General features: G+C 34.5%; 4 protein-coding genes across 5 annotated transcripts in view; all 4 read right to left on the bottom strand.

Moving 5' to 3' along the window:
• Positions 1–1,744: 1,744 nt before the first annotated feature.
• Positions 1,745–6,211, bottom strand: LOC21410234 (regulator of G-protein signaling 1). Of its 2 annotated transcripts, XM_024168173.1 has the most exons (12): positions 5,933–6,211; positions 5,285–5,405; positions 5,115–5,178; positions 4,885–4,969; positions 4,709–4,782; positions 4,341–4,532; positions 3,739–3,827; positions 3,397–3,635; positions 2,773–2,897; positions 2,423–2,544; positions 2,107–2,305; positions 1,745–2,012 (listed from the first exon to the last, which is right to left on the bottom strand). In XM_024168173.1, the coding sequence occupies exons 1-11, from the start codon at positions 6,007–6,009 to the stop codon at positions 2,108–2,110; spliced, it is 1,386 nt and encodes a 461-aa protein (XP_024023941.1). In that variant the 5' UTR covers positions 6,010–6,211; the 3' UTR covers positions 1,745–2,012; position 2,107. The 2 variants fall into 2 exon arrangements, with proteins under 2 accessions (XP_024023941.1, XP_024023940.1); XM_024168172.1 differs by having other exon boundaries at positions 1,745–2,305.
• Positions 6,212–8,334: 2,123 nt separating this feature from the next.
• On the bottom strand, positions 8,335–9,766 carry LOC112092310 (RPM1-interacting protein 4-like). Its single transcript, XM_024168217.1, has 3 exons — positions 9,629–9,766; positions 8,802–8,999; positions 8,335–8,721 (listed from the first exon to the last, which is right to left on the bottom strand). Exons 1-3 carry the CDS (start codon positions 9,635–9,637, stop codon positions 8,698–8,700), a joined length of 231 nt encoding a protein of 76 aa, XP_024023985.1. The 5' UTR covers positions 9,638–9,766; the 3' UTR covers positions 8,335–8,697.
• Positions 9,767–11,864: 2,098 nt separating this feature from the next.
• LOC21410233 (F-box protein CPR1) lies at positions 11,865–13,358 on the bottom strand. Its single transcript, XM_010102011.2, has 2 exons — positions 12,121–13,358; positions 11,865–12,009 (listed from the first exon to the last, which is right to left on the bottom strand). Exons 1-2 carry the CDS (start codon positions 13,290–13,292, stop codon positions 11,970–11,972), a joined length of 1,212 nt encoding a protein of 403 aa, XP_010100313.2. The 5' UTR covers positions 13,293–13,358; the 3' UTR covers positions 11,865–11,969.
• Positions 13,359–15,602: 2,244 nt separating this feature from the next.
• The window catches only part of LOC21410232, a 3,414-nt gene continuing 2,395 nt past the window's right edge, over positions 15,603–16,621 (bottom strand). Inside the window, exons 8-9 of the mRNA XM_024168235.1 lie at positions 16,571–16,621; positions 15,603–16,059 (exon numbers count right to left, since the gene is read on the bottom strand). The exon at positions 16,571–16,621 is cut by the window's right edge and continues 86 nt beyond it. Of these exons, the coding sequence (XP_024024003.1) occupies positions 15,918–16,059; positions 16,571–16,621 (193 nt within the window). The 3' untranslated portion in view covers positions 15,603–15,917. The remainder of the gene's footprint in view (positions 16,060–16,570) is intronic.

The following is a 16,621-nucleotide window of genomic DNA, read 5'->3' as shown; positions in this document are numbered from 1 at the left end:
TATTTTTATTTTTATTTTCATATAAAAAAATAAAATTATTTTAAAATTAGTTCTAAACGCGCCTACAATAATGGGGCAAATATGACATTGACATGGCAGAGCCGTAGAATGCAAGAAAAAAAAATGGCAATGGCACAAACCCATCATGTATTATTGGCGGTGGCAGTAAAGCCACACAGCTGCTCACAAGTGATGGCACACTTGTTTTTTTTTTTTTTGATAGCCACCACTCACCAAGTGACCCATTTGTTCATGCAATTCCGCTGATGTTGGACCCAAAAAGTAGGTGCAAATTGCAATGTCCGGGTTCTTCGCACCCCTTTCTTTGAATGATAATGTGGATGAGATGGCTCTTGGGACCGCGTTGTTTCTTGAGGGCTCAAAACTCAAATTCCACTTGAAACACGTGAATCGCAAGAATAAGGGTAAAAGATGGTGTAAAATTGCCAAACAAGATGAACACATCCTTGTTAAAATTAAGAGAAGATAAAAAATTTAGATTCACTTTCAATGTACAAACACGGGTGGGTAGTGTTCATTTTCAATTGTAAGAGAGTAATGTTCTCAACACGCCTCTTAATGAAAGAAAAAGCAAAATATTAATCATATTCTTTTTGTTGTTCGCCCAGGAGATTTTTACAGCCAGATTTTTTTAAAAAAATGAACTATTAATAGGTTGATGTTTTTCATCCGTTAGTTCTACATTTTTATTTTCTAAATAATTTTACACTAAATTAAAAATTAGAATTATTTTTAATTTTTTTATTTTTTTTTTCTAAATACGTTTTCCTTCTCAATCTCATTTTTTTATCTTAAAAAACGTGAAAAATAAAAACCAAATTGATTTCAAGCAACGGTGAATGTCTCCTCACTAGGCTGTTAGTCTTTGTCCTGTCATTAATGCTATGTTTGATAGGAAGAAAAGAAAATAAGATAGAAAGACAATATGAAAGTGATAGAAAATAGTAATGATAGAAAGGAAATTAATTTTTTTTTATGTTGTTTTTTGGTACGAGAAAATGGAAAGAAAATGAGCTTACCTTCACTTGTTTGGTATTGAAAGTTAAATTGGGAGGAAAGAAAAAATCTTACTCATAAATTACTTTTATATCCTTAAATTTTTTACTTAGATGTTGATAGGGAAAATAGTAGTTTAATAACTTTACTTATTTTAATAAGTTGTCCCTATTTTTCATTCTATTTTCTGCCCACTTGTGAAAAAAAAAATTAGTAGAGTCCACATATATTATTTTTCACTCCATTTTCAGTTGTCCCTATTTTTCATTCTATTTTCTGCCCACTTGTGAAAAAAAAAAATAATAGAGTCCACATATATTATTTTTCTCTCTCTTTTCTCTCCTACTAAACAATCTACATTTCTATTTTCCCTCTTGTAATCTCTCCACCTCCTTCCTTGCCTCGCTTCAATGCTTCGGTAGATACGTACACTGAATTCTGTGAAACTTTTCACCTATCTTTTTGGCTCTGCCGTCAATGAAAAAGATAACTGTCAGCAACTATATCTTTGAACTTTCTTCACACGTAAACAAGAATGGCCCTAAATCTTCCGAAAAAATAATAAATAAGAGGCCCCAAAGTGAAAGAAAGACAATACATCAATGAATGCTCAACTTTGTTCCTTTTCATTGAAGTGGTCCATCTCTTCAATCAAAAGACACATCACAGTATCGACAACAAGAAATAATCAATTTAAGCCAAAAAAAAAAAAAAAAAAAAAAAGAAGAAGAAAAAAAAATCGATCTCGTCCATGTATTTAGATATCAGACTTTCCCAGCCATTACTATGAAAAAAAAAAAAAAAAAAAAAAAAAAAAAAAAAAAAAAAAAAAGACTAGACGATTAGGCACTAGCTTTCTATCTATGCGGCCTTAAACTCAAATCAAGGAATCACCAACCAAATAATCCAAGTCTCCACGTTTTTCATGCACAACATTTTCTCCCACTTGGGTTCATGATTCAGCCCATTTCTTCACCATTTCTGAGCAGCATTGCCTGTGGAGAGGAACATATCTTAGCATCATGGCATTGTCATAGCAGTCCGTGTTTCCAACGAATTACGGTAGTTAAATAGTCCATGAGTTTTGACCTCAGTCGAAAGAATCGCAGCCAGAGCCCTTTGAAAAATGTTCTTGGTGGAAGGGATCATCAACACCATGAACAGAGCTCAACCTAGGAGAGTAAATCCAACCAATCATCTGCTCCAAGTCATGGTCATTCGGTCTCATGCTAGAATCTTCTTTGAACTTCAAGAAGAACGTTGATGACCAGTAATCGTTTCCCAAGTTCTTCAAAGAGGATTAATAAACAAAAAGATTTAAAAAAAACAAAAAAACAAATTCGTTAGACACCAATTTATCATAATTTAATTGAATTAGTTATGAAAGGGCCAACAAATGACCTACCATTTTCATCAACTGTATTAACTCATTTAATGCATTGCTAAAAAGGTGCGGGTCTGCTAGATTGGAAGTAGTTAGAATTTCTTGTCGGCTTCGATGAGATATGTTTACCTCCATTGTAGCTCCTGTATGATTGATCAAAATCAAGTAAACTCTCAATTGAAATATCCCCCATATAATCTGGAACTTGAAAGAGCAAAACTCAAGCTTGGAAAAACAAAAGACTTCTTCAGTAAATACTAAATAGATACGATGTAGTGACTAGTGACTAGCCTCTCCTGGAAATTTGATTTTCATCTAAAGTACAAAAGCAGCACAAATTGTTGCAGAAATTTTGAATAAATGTCATATACCTGCTTTTATGTACTTCTCAATAATATGCCGTGCCATGTAAATCCTTCTAACAGGGTCCTCTAGAGGTATTTTACCAAGTTCGTGTACTTCATCATAAAACTGCACACTCTCCCCTGCCAAACAACTGTGAATCAGAAGGAAAAAAGAGTGACAAGAATTACATATTTGTTCCAAACAAAACTTCCATAGTGTTTATGCAGGATTTTTTTAAAGCGTTAAAAGATAAAAAGTATTTCAGGGACTCGGAGATTGCACTGGTTTTGATTATTTTCTCGTATCACGGCCATGTCTTTCTAGTTATTATAGCAATTACCAACAATCATGATTGCATTCTATAACCACTTGTGGTAGTTATAACAATTACTTGCGGTAACTGTGGCAGTGACATAAAGAAAATAATCAAAACCGGTGTATCTTTAAAATACTTTTTTTGATTAGTGCTATAAATAATTAAACTTTATGCAGGATGATTTAACTATGAGAAAATATAAGATTCCATTGATCTCAATGTCGTTACATCATGCATGAAAAAACAACCATTCTATGACCCACGTCTTTTTACTCCCCCCTCAAAATCATACTTCCATAAGAAAAATAAATTCCCTAAGGAGAGATTTGAACACCTGTCTGCAAATGCCATGAAGGATTGGCGGAATCTCTTATCCTCAAGAAGTTTATCGAGCGGTTCGCTAGGATTTATCGTTGCAGGAGGTTCCCTTTGGAATAGTAGTCCGCTGTCAGGTATGCCCAGAGCTTTACCCATTGTTTCAAACTCCAGAGGTTCCCTCTTCCTTAAGCTGATTTGTGAGAGCAAAGGTTGTGAACTGGATATAGAGAACAACGTCAATACAAGAATACCTGCCTGAAAATTATACAAGATGTTAGCAAATACATGCAAATTCTAGACTTCCAACACTTGTAGAGTAATATGGAAGGTACGAAATGCCACTCGTATATTCTCATACCGTAACCAACAGAAGAAACCTGGAAGCAACTTGAAGCCATGAGATATCATCATGAATTTCATTCAAAACATAAGCAGCGACCCAAACTCCTGGAAACAATAAGCAAGCCAGTTAAGAGGCCAACTCTGAAATCTGAATAATAATAATAGTAAATCAATATACTCATACTAAATTACTAATGGAAGAACTGTCATGTGAAAAATGGAATATCTGGATCCAATTAGAGAGCCTTATTAGTCTGGTTCTCCTTCATACTCAGACAATATGAATTATGAATATGCATATCTTAACAGCATTAAGATGATTATTGAAGCCACAGATTAATTCTTTCATGTTTTAATGGTGCCTCTGCCTACGTCTTCCAGGCAAAAAACCTTGAACACTTGTGACATCATGGAAAATGTCTATATTTCTCCAAAAATTAAGCCGAGTATAAGAAGTATGATTTCTTTCAACACCTCGAAATACCATGTTAGATCGATTTGTAAGAATACCAAAAACATATTTTATGCCCATGCCTTAGTCATGTGATTATGTGCAAAAATGTAATTATTACGTGACCGGAAGTGAAAGAACCTAAAGAGCCTAGAGAAGAAGTCTACCAATGGATGAGGCTGAAACAAGTATTCCATGCCAGAGGTCTCTCAGTTCATCAAACCTGAACTCGATATGCCGTACGGCTCCAGTGAAGCCAACCAAAGCAATAACATACAGTGTGTGAAGGGACGTGACCGGAACTATCCATGGAAACTCCATGTGGCATCGATGATTCAAGGGTTTTCTGATATGCATAACTACAGTAAAAAGAATAGATTTGTTAAAAACAATAAAAATATCCTAGAAAGCTAGCAGGAAAGTGCGACTGTGATATTTACTATCGAGAACAGGGATCCTACAGGCTGTTAAACATGAAAAAATATGCACCAGATATTGGTTAAAAACTAACTCTAGATTCAGAAATGGTTCTTACACGCAGATCCGCCGATCCATGGCAAGAGAATTAGCGGAAGGAAAACATAAGATCTGATTGGCGGCAGACGCCTCCTGAAATATTGAAACCAGAGAATAAGGGGGGCAACACGATTTCATTCATAGTTCACTCGCCTAATTCAATATCAGCTTCTCAACTATGTAATGTGTGCTTACTTGACGAAAATATAATATAGTTGGAAGGCCTGCGCTATGCGACAACTCAGCAGCAATCCAAATCCAAGTGGACCTTCAATCCAGACTGAAAGCAAAAGATGCTTCAAAAACTTTGTGGAACAAAAGTAGATAAATACAGATTAACGAAAATGTAACAATGCAAAAAATACAAACTACACAAGCGCTTCAAGGAATCCAGTAATAAAAAGGGCAATAAGTAGATAAATAACCTGCCCACACATAGCAAGACCGCCACAAATGCCTCTTCTTGAATTTTAGGAAATTGAGGGAAAGCTGCGCAAACAAAATTCTAGTTCAAAAGCGCGAAATGCGAAAGGCAAAATGTGATGAACTAATATAGCCAAAAGAAAAGAAAAACAGATCAATAACCTAAACATACCACAATTGACAATACAAGGCTAAAACTAGCAAAGACTTGAATGGTTGGAATCCAGAAGCCACTGCCTTTACATCGAGGAATTTTGTGAACCGCAAAGGGCACTATTATACGTGACAGAAGCCTGAGAAGAACACAAACATATAAAAAGTAATAGCAATTAGTTTTCAATGATATTAAGAGAACACTTTCTATTAATTGAGATCATAAAAAAAGCAATTATGAAGTTGGAAATTATTAAGTAAGCAGTTATAACTCCACCTTTTGCTGACATATTAGCTACTCAATCAAGATTAACTTCTTAACTTTATCAGATTCTGCTGCAGAGAAAACTTGGATAACTATTTTCAATTGATCAACAAAAAAAGAGCTTTTATTCAGCAAAACGGAAAAGGACTCTTTTTTTTTCGTTTCTCTCGTCATCAGCTGCAAATAACTAAGAAAGCCAATTTAATTGTTCGGTTGGTGGAGTCATATTATGATTCGAATTATGTTCGTAGTTTATTTTTTAATAAAAAACACACTTAAATTAAAAATGATTCACGTAAATTTTAACCAAAAATTCACTAAACGTTTCAATAACTAAGTTGAATTCCGTTAATGGAAATGCATAAACAAGAAAGAAAAAGAAAAACCCAGAAATGGAGTTACAAAATCATGGAGATGGAGGAGATAACAATGGCTATGTAGTCGCTGGGACAGCCACCTTCCACTGCACAGCTTCCCATCCTCTTTCTCTCGCATCTGTCTTCTGTAAGCTTTGCTTCTTCTTCAGATCAAATCACTGGTACATCTTCTCTCTCCTCTCTTTCTCTCTCTTCTCTCATCGGTTTCGTAGAAGTTGAGACTTGAGACCAAAGTGGGTTTTCTCCAACTTCAAAGCAGCTGATTTCCATGTCATGTTTGACTAAATGCCTACAAAAAGGAGAAAAAACGCAGTGGCTCTTGTTTCGAAGAATGCAAAGAATTATTTAAATTTTTTCTAAAAAGAAAGTCTACGTGGCTTCTCGGAATCATATAGCGGAATTTTTAAAAATAATAATAATTTTTTGATCTTCCATTTTTTTAGGGGAATTTTTTTAATTTTTATGGTTGTAATGTAATTGTCTTCTTTTATTTTTCTTGCTTTCAAAACCAAAACTTTATTTACATTTTCCGCACTCTAGAGTCTAGTGCTACCCATAGGGCCATTGGCTAATTCCTTTTTTTTCGGGAAAAAAAAATTTGAACTCCATTTAAAAGCTGTCACCTTGGTATGGTACCAAATTTGCGCAATCCTGAACAATTGGATTTTTATCAAGATATATATATATATATATTAAAATTATGTACTGATTAATTCCTCATATCATGTTGACATAATATGATGGTACAAAAAATGCATATTACTTGTACTAATTCCACATTCTACATTTTAAAAGTATCCCATATGCACATAAATTTTGTCAAGTTATCGTTTGCCAAAGGAAGGTTTTGCTTGACGTTTATACTAATAATTTCATGCCTGGGACTGTTTTGTGTAGAGTTGATGCTGCGTGGAAGGAGTCAGGTTGTGCTGTTGGCGCCATTTTTTGGGGGAATGAAAACCAGCTGTTGGGTCTCAGAACGGATGCTGCCTCAAGCTCATCCCCTTTGGAAGCTGAGCTGCTAGCCATCAAGCTCGCCATAGGCCTGCCTTTGGAAAGGAACTGGCAGACCCTGCGAGTGGAGAGTGACTGTTTGATAGCGGTAGTGTTAGGCAATGGTCTGAATGGTGGTCCCTGTCCCTAGATGGCTTATTTAGACATTGTTCGTTTCACAGATTCAAATTTTTAATTTGAATTGATATGTAATATTTTTTAAAACTCAAAACTCAAATCGGTAAAATAAACGAAACATTAGAACGCGTTTGGAACTCGTTCTAAAATGATTTTATTTTTTGTATGAAAATGAAAATAAAAACGTTTTTAATCTCAGACATAAATCATTTTTAAAAATGCGTTTGGTAGTTTTATCAAGAGATTATTTTCTATATAAAAAACCTCATTAATGTCTCTCTTTCTCTCTCTCCTCAAGAGATGAGAAAACGAAAACAAAAAATGAAAAACAACTAAAAGTCGTTTTTTATTTCTCTCTTAATTTACACTAAACTAAAAAATCATTTTCATTTCTTTTTTTTTGTCTTTATTATGCTAAACATCGTTTTGAAAACGTTTTTATTTTTTCTTTCTCAAAAAACGTGAAAAAAATGATCAATTCCAAACACGGGCTTAGGCCTCGTTCATTTCACCGATTCGAGTTTTCAGTTTTAGGTTTCTACAGTAAAAGGCTCTCAGAAAATGTCACATCTAACTTTTTTCTCCTACAGTGAAAAGCTCTCAGAAAAATATCACATCTCAGTTCAAATTAAAAACTCGAATTCGCGAAGTGAACGAAGCCTTAATGTCTTAAGTTTGTTTCTGTTTCCTTCAAGTGGATCCCTAAGTTCAGGAATTTAGGAGCTCATTCGCTAGTAAAATGGGCTCTTCAGGAGTCTAGATTTGGCTGGTGTACTATTCATGAGGTTCCCCCTGCTGTGAGTTCCATCTTTTTCAGCTAATATTGTTCTTATTTATTTCACTAGTTTAGTTTAGTTCAACTCAATTGAACAATAAATACAGTTTGAACTGACGTTTAGTAAGCATATAGTTTGAATTATATATCTCATTTGAACTGAGTTAAACAACCTAACTTAGAGTTTAGCTCCCCTCAAGTTCAACCGTTCAAATAATTTTTTAACAGTAAAAAATACCTACTCTCTCTACTTTTCACACCTATCAAATACAAATTCAAATTTTATTCTCTATTCAAATTAAAATTTTAATTACACATTCAAACGTTAATTCAAATTACAATTTAAATCACACAATTTGAATTTTTCTGTTTAAATTAAGAAGTTTAAACCGAGAAAATTCAAACCAACAAAACAAATGGAACATTATAGACTCCCCTTTCCAGAGCCAAAAAAATAAATAAATAAACAAATACTCTTTCGTTTGAAAAAAAAAAAAAAGAAAAAGAAAAAGAAAAAGAAATGTTCACAAGTGAGAAATTTATTAGAATGGCCAACATTCTTCTACTCTATATGTGGCTGATCTAAGTTGAGACAGAAACAAACAAGAACAATGTATAATTTCATTGCCAAGAGGATTCTTCTATCTACGTTACTCTCCTCTTATACAGCAATGCAAAGCCTAAAAAAAAGAGGAGGAAAAAGTAAACTCTCAAGTTTATGGGGTGTTAAAAGAAAGAAAAAAAATAAAGGAAAATAGTGTCTCCATTGGAGACTCTCCAATCTACATTGGCCTGCTCTTGAACAGAACTCTTATGTCCTAAACCACCAGCAACGCCTACTCTTCTCTCGTCCAGGCGCTTTTGCGATGAGGAAATGAAGCAACTCAAAAGCAGCAAAACCATTTGCTCTGCACTCCAAAATGCACATTTCAGATCAAACTTCAACATGATATTTCTTGCTCAAGTCTAAATTGCAGCAAGGGATTACCTTTGTCGGGTACTTGAAGTTGCTAGTTTGCTTTGGCGCGGCATATTTGCAAGGCGATGTTGCTGCCACATTCCCAGCAACACCACCAGTTTTCTTTTCATCACTAGCCTTGTTGAATATGACCGTAAATCCGTCGGCTGAGGCCGGGTCATTTACATCCCACTCGCCAAATTTTGGAAGAGGCCTAGCATTCTCATGCTGCAAATGATTCAATCTTGTGAGTTCATGGGAAATTGGGAATTTTCACAGGAAGTCACTCCAAGAAAATGCACTAGGGAAATTTGGATGGCATAAAAGGGAAATGGGAAGCATTCACAGATTTTGTGGATATGAAAAACTATGCCCTTAAAATTCTTTTCAGCTAATTGGCCATAAAACAAACTTAGCAAGCTAAATAAATCCCAGTTGAACCAAACTCATACATACATATAGATAGATTCAATATTCTTTCTTCCTGGAATAAAAGATGAAAACTTGTCATATATTTAAGCAAAAAGAAGGCAAATTCAATGAAACCTCAAACTGAATTCTAATCCAAGGTTCCCAAAACACTCGTTAGCTCACTGCCTTAAAGGAAAAATCATCATCAAAACTCCTACTTTCTTCGTATCACCCAATTGAAAAAAAAAAAAAAAAAAAAAAAAAAAAAAAAAAACAAATATTTTTTTAATATAATTGAGATCAACCCAATAAGAATAACATTTAAAAAAAAAAATTACCCAATGAAATTGACACCGTTCACAAGGAAGAACTACTCGTATAAAAGAAAAGAATCCACTTTTTTTTTCTGATCAAACTGATAAACAAGAGAAAGGATCTTATCTTACCGATGACATGATTGAAAGAAATCGGAGAGAATTGGAATATCCGAGGAAATGGGTGTTGAAGGACAAAGAGAAATTATTCGGAGAGGACAACGTTGTTGTCGTTAAATGTTGAATGTTGATGGAATAAGAGAGAGAAGAATAACAGCCGTTTTAAAGAGAGAGAAGAACAACAAAACGGCATTATTATTTTCTGTTTTACCTTCCTTTCCACGAACACGATGTGTACTTGTCTTTGACACGGAAGGAAAAAACACACACACAAAACTAGACTTTCCTTTTACGTCATCAATCAACCCAAAAACGGGGCCTAAAACAAGAAAAAACGAAAACCAAACAACGGAAGTTTCAAAACGGTGCGCGTTTAGCCAGATGCGAGAAAGCTGTCCCCCCTTTTTCTTTTTAAAAATAATTGACGAAGTTTTTTTTCTTCTTTTTTTTTTTGAGACAATAACCGTTGAATAAGTCTAGCGGTTTTGTGACTCTTGTCGAAACATTACACGCATATAAACATTCATATATATATATATATATTAGTTTTCAACATTGATTCATTTAAAATAACATGTATATAAATTATTTTAGAAAAAAAGTGAGGAAAAAAAAAAGGCATTAAACAAATGATAACAAAAGAGGAAACAAATCTGAATTAAAACACAGGGGAAAAAAATTAAGCTTAAGCAAAGACTAAGGAAAAAAAATTTAACTTATTTCTTTGTGTTTTAAATTAATTCTATTTTGTTTTGCTTTATTTATTTTTTATTTAATTTTGTGTGATTTTATTTTTAATGTATTTTTATTTAATTTCATTCTATTAATTATATTATTTTTATATGAGTATTATCGAAAATTTAAACGTAAAACGGTATTAAAACGAATTAAACTGAGTACAAATCAATTCACAATTAATAAATAAATACAATAAATAATAATAGTAAAAGAAATAAACCGGAAATTTTTCAAACCGCCGGATTAGGAAGACTAGCGGTTTAGATTGGCAAGTGACGTACACGCGCAGGGGGGCGCGCATTCCGCAGGGAGAAGGGGAGGCATGTGGGCCCCGCCACTTTCTCCATCAGTCCAATCACAAAACGACACGTGGCAATGGATGTTGGCCACTAAAAGGTGCGTAGGATCCTCTGCTGCGTGCTTGTGAGCTCTTTTTTCTTTTCCTACAAATGTGTATTTGACACTTGGCCATCCATTAGGCTAACGAATTGGAACTTGAAACGCGGATCACAGTTAAGGGAACATCCAATCCGCGAGCGACGCGTAATTTTCTCAGTGAGGCGCACCGGATTCCTTTTTCCAGCAGCAAAAAAGAAAAAAAAAACACGCTGGACGAAACGTTTGGTTCAGCACGATCAAAAAAGCCCATTCTCCCTTATATGTATGTATAGATATAGACACATTTTGTGCTGTCGTTTTGTATGTATAGCCGTTTTATTCTGTGTTGTCGTTTTTTATATACTGCCCGTTTCCCAATTAACCCGTTTAGTGAATCATTTGTCGCACGATGTATTAATTTTGTGAAGAAATTGTCGTTAATTCAGTACGATGTCGTATTCTACTATGCTGTCGTTTTTTTCCTCCCACTTTGAAATTGATGTCGTTTTTAGCCTTATTAACAGTTGACGCGAGTGTTGCGCTTCAATTGGCCTCTCACAACCAGGCTTTGCTAAAATATAAAAAACATCAGAATTTGGAAAACACAATTGCAATTGTGCAAGTTCAAGATGGCATTTCCCTAGTATGATTTAGCAGAATGTTCAACAAAGTTTGAGGTTCATTCACAAACCTTTTCCGCCAGAAAGACTCAAGGAACGTTCATAACAAATAGCAAGAACACTAAATAGTTATGCAGAATTCAAAACTTGAAAAAAGAAAGAAGAAAATAAGAAAAAGGAAGATGCTGAGAAGAATTGTGGGAAGCAGGAATCGAACATCGATATAAGGCGTCACAATCATATAGTATGGTTTTTACCGTATAATACACATTCATACTCCTCTATAGTTAGCAAAAGGGAATAGAACAGTGAATTTGGTAAGTTTTTCCAATTTGGTTTTCCTGTGTAAGATGGCAAATTTTCCATCTCGTGCATATTCTCATCAGTCATGTAAATGAGTTAGCAGCAAAACCATCGAAATCATGTCTTTCTATTGTTTCTTTGTCATTCTAGATAGTAGACTTTGTGCAATTAAAAACTGATATAATGAACATGGTAACATTAGTCTTTTTTTTTTCTTTTTTCTTTTTCTTTTATTAGAACATTAGCATGGTACGAAACTGTAAAATTTTCACACCTTTAACCTTTCTCTGTATAATCTATTTTAGACTGCTTGCCTATAACACCGATTTAAATCCTTTGGACGGGAAATCATCCCTGCTAAAAAAGAAGAAGAATATCGAAATCATTCCTCAGTCACAAACAATATGCTGAACAGATTAATACTTATAAGAGAAATTTACAAAGAAGAAAACCAGCCCACGTTACCGTTGCTTTGCATCATGGTCTTTCTTCTGCCTCTCTTGCTTCTTTTTCTTCCTATCCCAACCACCATTAAGTTCAACGAGGCTTGCCATACATGAGAACATTCCAAAATGTTCGGGAAGACCCCGAATCGACACATTCTTAGCTCTTTTCCTTCTCAGATCATACAATATAAACCTCTCGTTTGTATGCAAAATAACTTGATCGCCACTCTTCAAATAGGCAAAAGGAACCAAGTAACCGAAAATCCCAATCGCCTCCGAGGGCTCCACAGTAAACATCTTATTCCAAGACCCCTTAACCCCATATTCCTTCATCACCCAGATATCAACCCTGCGTGACCAGAACATGTCCACAATTATTTCCATGAAATAGTTACAAGTGACACAAAGTGACGATCCCAAAACGTCCAAAAACATTTCAACATACCCATTCTTCCAATACTCGGGCTTTGGAATCTCAATGTACTGCTCGGTCACAAGATCAAACGCAACAATTGACTCCGAAGAATCAGACTTTTGGGGCTGTTTGGAAGCCACCCAATGCAAAGCATTTCCTAGGAGAACGCCATTGGGCGTCTTGAGATCAATCAAATAAGGCAAGAAAATCTTGCTACTCCTCCAAGAATCGGTCTTTGTGGTGTAAACCGCAATATCGGACTCGAAAGAATCCTCAAGTTCGCCATGAAACTGAGTTATCTTCACCAGCTTGTAGTCATCGTTAATGGGGTCGTGCCCAAATCCGTAAAAGTGGAAACCATGGTAGTAAAAGCTAGAAGGTTCGTCGACGTCTTTAGATGCGGGTAGTTTCCTGTATTTTCTGGTGGAGGGGTTCCAGAAAACGACGTCCTCGCGGAAGTTCAAGAGAGCGACCAAGCCGTTGCAAGAACCCAAGATGAAGATCTCGCTGCCGTCGTCGATTGGGTGGTTGAGTTTGACGGCGGCGGCGCCGCCGAGCGAGTCGAGGTCGATCCTGAGGATGTCGTTTTTGTTGAAGAGAACGGCGGCGAGGTTGGAGTTGGATTGCTTGGAGTGATTGAGGTGGAGCTTGATGAAATCAGGGCCGTCGATGAGGGAGCGCCATTGCTTGGAGACGCACCTGTAGCGCAGGAGATCATTCACCGGTAGGCGGTAGAGTATGTCGACGATTATCTCCAAAGGAAGGAAAGTCGCCATTGTCGTTTTGGTTTTCAGTAGAAAATATTGCTCTCTTCTTTGACGAGAAATTTGCTGAAAAGACCGGGGCTTATTTGGACTTTCAATTGACCCACTCGCAGCACTTCTGCCGTATAAGTAGGATTTTGTGGCCCAATGCCGAAAGGCGCACATCAAGTTTTTTATCTTTTTTTTTTCTTTTTGAGAAAATTAAATATATCCTTTTCTATGAAAAAAAAAAAAAAAAAAACTCACTTGTTTTTAAAGAAAAAAAAAACAATAAACACTCATTTATTTATTTTTGTCATTTTTAAAATCTGTTATTCCTATTTCTTTTTAACTCATTCAGAAGTAAAAGCTAAAATCTTGTTATCGTACTATGTGTTTAAAAATTTGTTTATTCAAAGCTGCATGAATTAATTTAGAAGAAATAAAGAAAAGAAAAGGGAGAAAAAAGAAAGGATAGAAGAAAAAAAGACAAAAGTGGAAAAAAAATATATTTGAAGCAAAACAGCAGGGGTTATCGTACTATGTGTTTAAAAATTTGTTTATTCAAAGCTGCATGAATTAATTTAGAAGAAATAAAGAAAAGAAAAGGGAGAAAAAAGAAAGGATAGAAGAAAAAAAGACAAAAAAATAACTTAAGCTAAAAAGAACTTAAGAAAAAAAAAGAGTAGGGAAATGTTTCGCAATTGAAGTTAAAATTTATGAGGATGATAATAAGTAAAAATTATTTATGTAAAGAAATATTTGAGAATAAATTAATTAAGCATGATGATTAAAAAATATTTAAATGATATATATTTAAAAATACATAAAAGTTAAAGGTTAAAAGATACAACAAAAAAATAAAAAGAGGAAAAAAAAAAGAAAAGAAAAATTGAAAAAAAGCTTAAAAAGAAAAGAAAAGAAATGAGCTAATAAGTATTTAAAAAGACGGATATTTTTTGGTACGTCTGGCATATCGGTAGGTCAGGGTTTTCAAACCGTTGGATCTGTATATTTTTTGACTTTTACGTGATTTTATGAAGATCCGACGAATAGAAAACTTAGGTGGCGTTTGGTTCATGGATTCAAAATCATAGTTCATGATTCTGATTCTAATTTTTGAAATTTAATTTTTTTTTTTTTTTGTGAGAGAAAAACAATGTAGTAGAATTAAGAACCATGATCATAAACTAAGCAGAACCCATAAAACAAATGTCTCCTTAACCTGCCGATATGTTAACGTACCGAATAAGGTTCCTTAAAAAAATGTGGGGGCAATTTGCAGATTCCCACTTAGTAATATGGAATGGATATAACACATTCCTAAGAAAAATATTCATATATACATACGTGTTATTATTGTTTCTATTGTCTGAGAAAAAAATTGAATTTCATGTTTTCATTAAAACGTAAAAAATATGTACTTTTCATTGGAAACATATTGTACATATTGAGTGATCTCCCCACCATTCTAAATCTAAATTACATAGTCTATTTTCTGACTGAGATGTGGTTTATTTAGAATTATTTCGAAGGGGTCGGATCATATTTTAGTGTCACTAGTTGAAGGAGTTATCTCCGTCATTAGATAAAGCGTGCGTTTGTATTATCTAATCATGTAAGTAGCACCTGATTCTTGACTCTAATTTTGACTTGTATCTTAATCTTTTGCCTTGAAAAAAATACTTTTCATTGGAAACATATTGTACACTTGAGATACGTATAGGTAGTTTTCAGGCCAAAACTTTTATTTTAGCGCTTCCATTTTCCTTTTTTGTTTTCTGGTCGAGCTTTTTTTCCGTTAAAATGAATATATATCATTCAAGTTCAATATTTTTGTTATATTTAGACGTAATGTCGAATACATTTACGTATTTTTGACATATTTTTATGCCAAATGGGCCTCCTATTTGTCAAACGTGGGACATAAATGTGATGAAAAAAAGCCAAGATTGCGACGGTCCAAGGAAAAAAAAAAAAGAGAAATAGTAAAAAATTGGTCAATATGAAAAGCTTAAAAAAGTATATAGGTCAATTTTTAGTTATAGAAATTAATAGGTCATAACTTACCAAGTTATGGTTCATAACCAGATAAATTATGAATAAATTTATAAAGTTATAATTCATAGTCAGACAAGTTATGAACAAAAACCGTGAATAACCTGTCAAGTTATGGTTCATAACCAGACAAATTATGGACGAAAACAATAATTTAACCTATTTATTAACTTATGTAAACTATTAACCTGTTAATTTTAATTCATCTCAAATCTTGACCTATTTCCCTCTTTCTCAAAAAAAAAAAAAAAAAAAAGCACGCTATGTTTGAAGGAATCATCTCTCTATTTATCCAAGACTTTTATACATGTATATTGTCCATATACAACTTTCTTTGGCGACAAAATTAACTTAATATCACAAAATGAGAAGAGAAAGAAACATATATGATATATATGTATTGCAAGGATGCACTATTGACGAACTTGAAGCACGCTTTATAGCACAATCCAAGTTGTGTAGTAGATAGCAGTCTGTCTTCTCAATTTGGTTCGATGAGCTCGATTCCTAGCGCCATACCCACCAAGTTGTTTTCCGCGTGAGAAGCCATAGGTACGATCATGCTGGAAGATAGAATGGTCGCATAGCCATACGCGAGTCTCAATTTTGGTTCGATGAGCTCGATTCGTAGCGCCATATAATCCCGCCCACCAAGTTGTTTGCCGCGTGTGAAGCCATAGGTACGACTATGCTCGAAGATAGAATGGTCGCGTATCCATACATGAGTCCGACGAAAGTTGCCCTGAGAAGCATCAAAGGAATAAAACGAAGATATGACATGACGAAGTAAACATGTGGGAAATGGACTTTGTTTCTTTTTGTTTCGGAGATTCAGAATCTCATTTGAGTACAACACTGTTTGCAACTGTCATGTGAACTGAAGATATACTTCGCAACTTAACAGCGACCTGAAAAGACTGGAGAAATCCCATTTTGCTCAGTTTCAGGAAGGAGAAAAGGAAAAAAAAAAGGTGCTATTTATTATACCATTGGTGATATACGTGCCACATTGTCACTCCATCAAAACTGCCACATAGCAGTGTGACTGAGAATAGTAATTTTATTTTTTCACATATGAAAATTCTATTTTAATTTCACATGTATGGTGATGCATCACTAACAGTAATTAATAGCAGTTCTCAAAAGAAAATTGGAAATGCGGGGACAAGGGACAATTAAAGTTAAGTGAACTAGAGAAATAGAGGAGGAAAGAAAAAAACATATTAGTTAGAGATTAGTCTAGAGAATAGTACCAGACAGCAAAGGAGTACTTCCTGCCCCCTCCGAGGTGTAGAACACCGAAA

This window comes from Morus notabilis, unplaced genomic scaffold (genome assembly GCF_000414095.1).
Source record: "Morus notabilis unplaced genomic scaffold, ASM41409v2 Scaffold99, whole genome shotgun sequence".
Classification (NCBI taxonomy): domain Eukaryota; kingdom Viridiplantae; phylum Streptophyta; class Magnoliopsida; order Rosales; family Moraceae; genus Morus; species Morus notabilis.
This window is presented reverse-complemented; position numbering and strand designations above follow the sequence as displayed.

Coding starts and splice junctions, on each gene's coding strand:
- LOC21410234 (XM_024168172.1), bottom strand. CDS start 6,009: ATGGGAAGCTGTGCAGTGGAAGGTGGCTGTCCCAGCGACTACATAGCC. Junction 4,783..4,884: donor CTATATTATATTTTCGTCAA/GTAAGCACACAT, acceptor TCAATATTTCAG/GAGGCGTCTGCCGCCAATCA. Junction 3,828..4,340: donor TGTTTCAGCCTCATCCATTG/GTAGACTTCTTC, acceptor TATTGTTTCCAG/GAGTTTGGGTCGCTGCTTAT.
- LOC112092310 (XM_024168217.1), bottom strand. Junction 8,722..8,801: donor ACTTCAAGTACCCGACAAAG/GTAATCCCTTGC, acceptor TTTGGAGTGCAG/AGCAAATGGTTTTGCTGCTT.
- LOC21410233 (XM_010102011.2), bottom strand. CDS start 13,292: ATGGCGACTTTCCTTCCTTTGGAGATAATCGTCGACATACTCTACCGC. Junction 12,010..12,120: donor GACCATGATGCAAAGCAACG/GTAACGTGGGCT, acceptor CTTTTTTAGCAG/GGATGATTTCCCGTCCAAAG.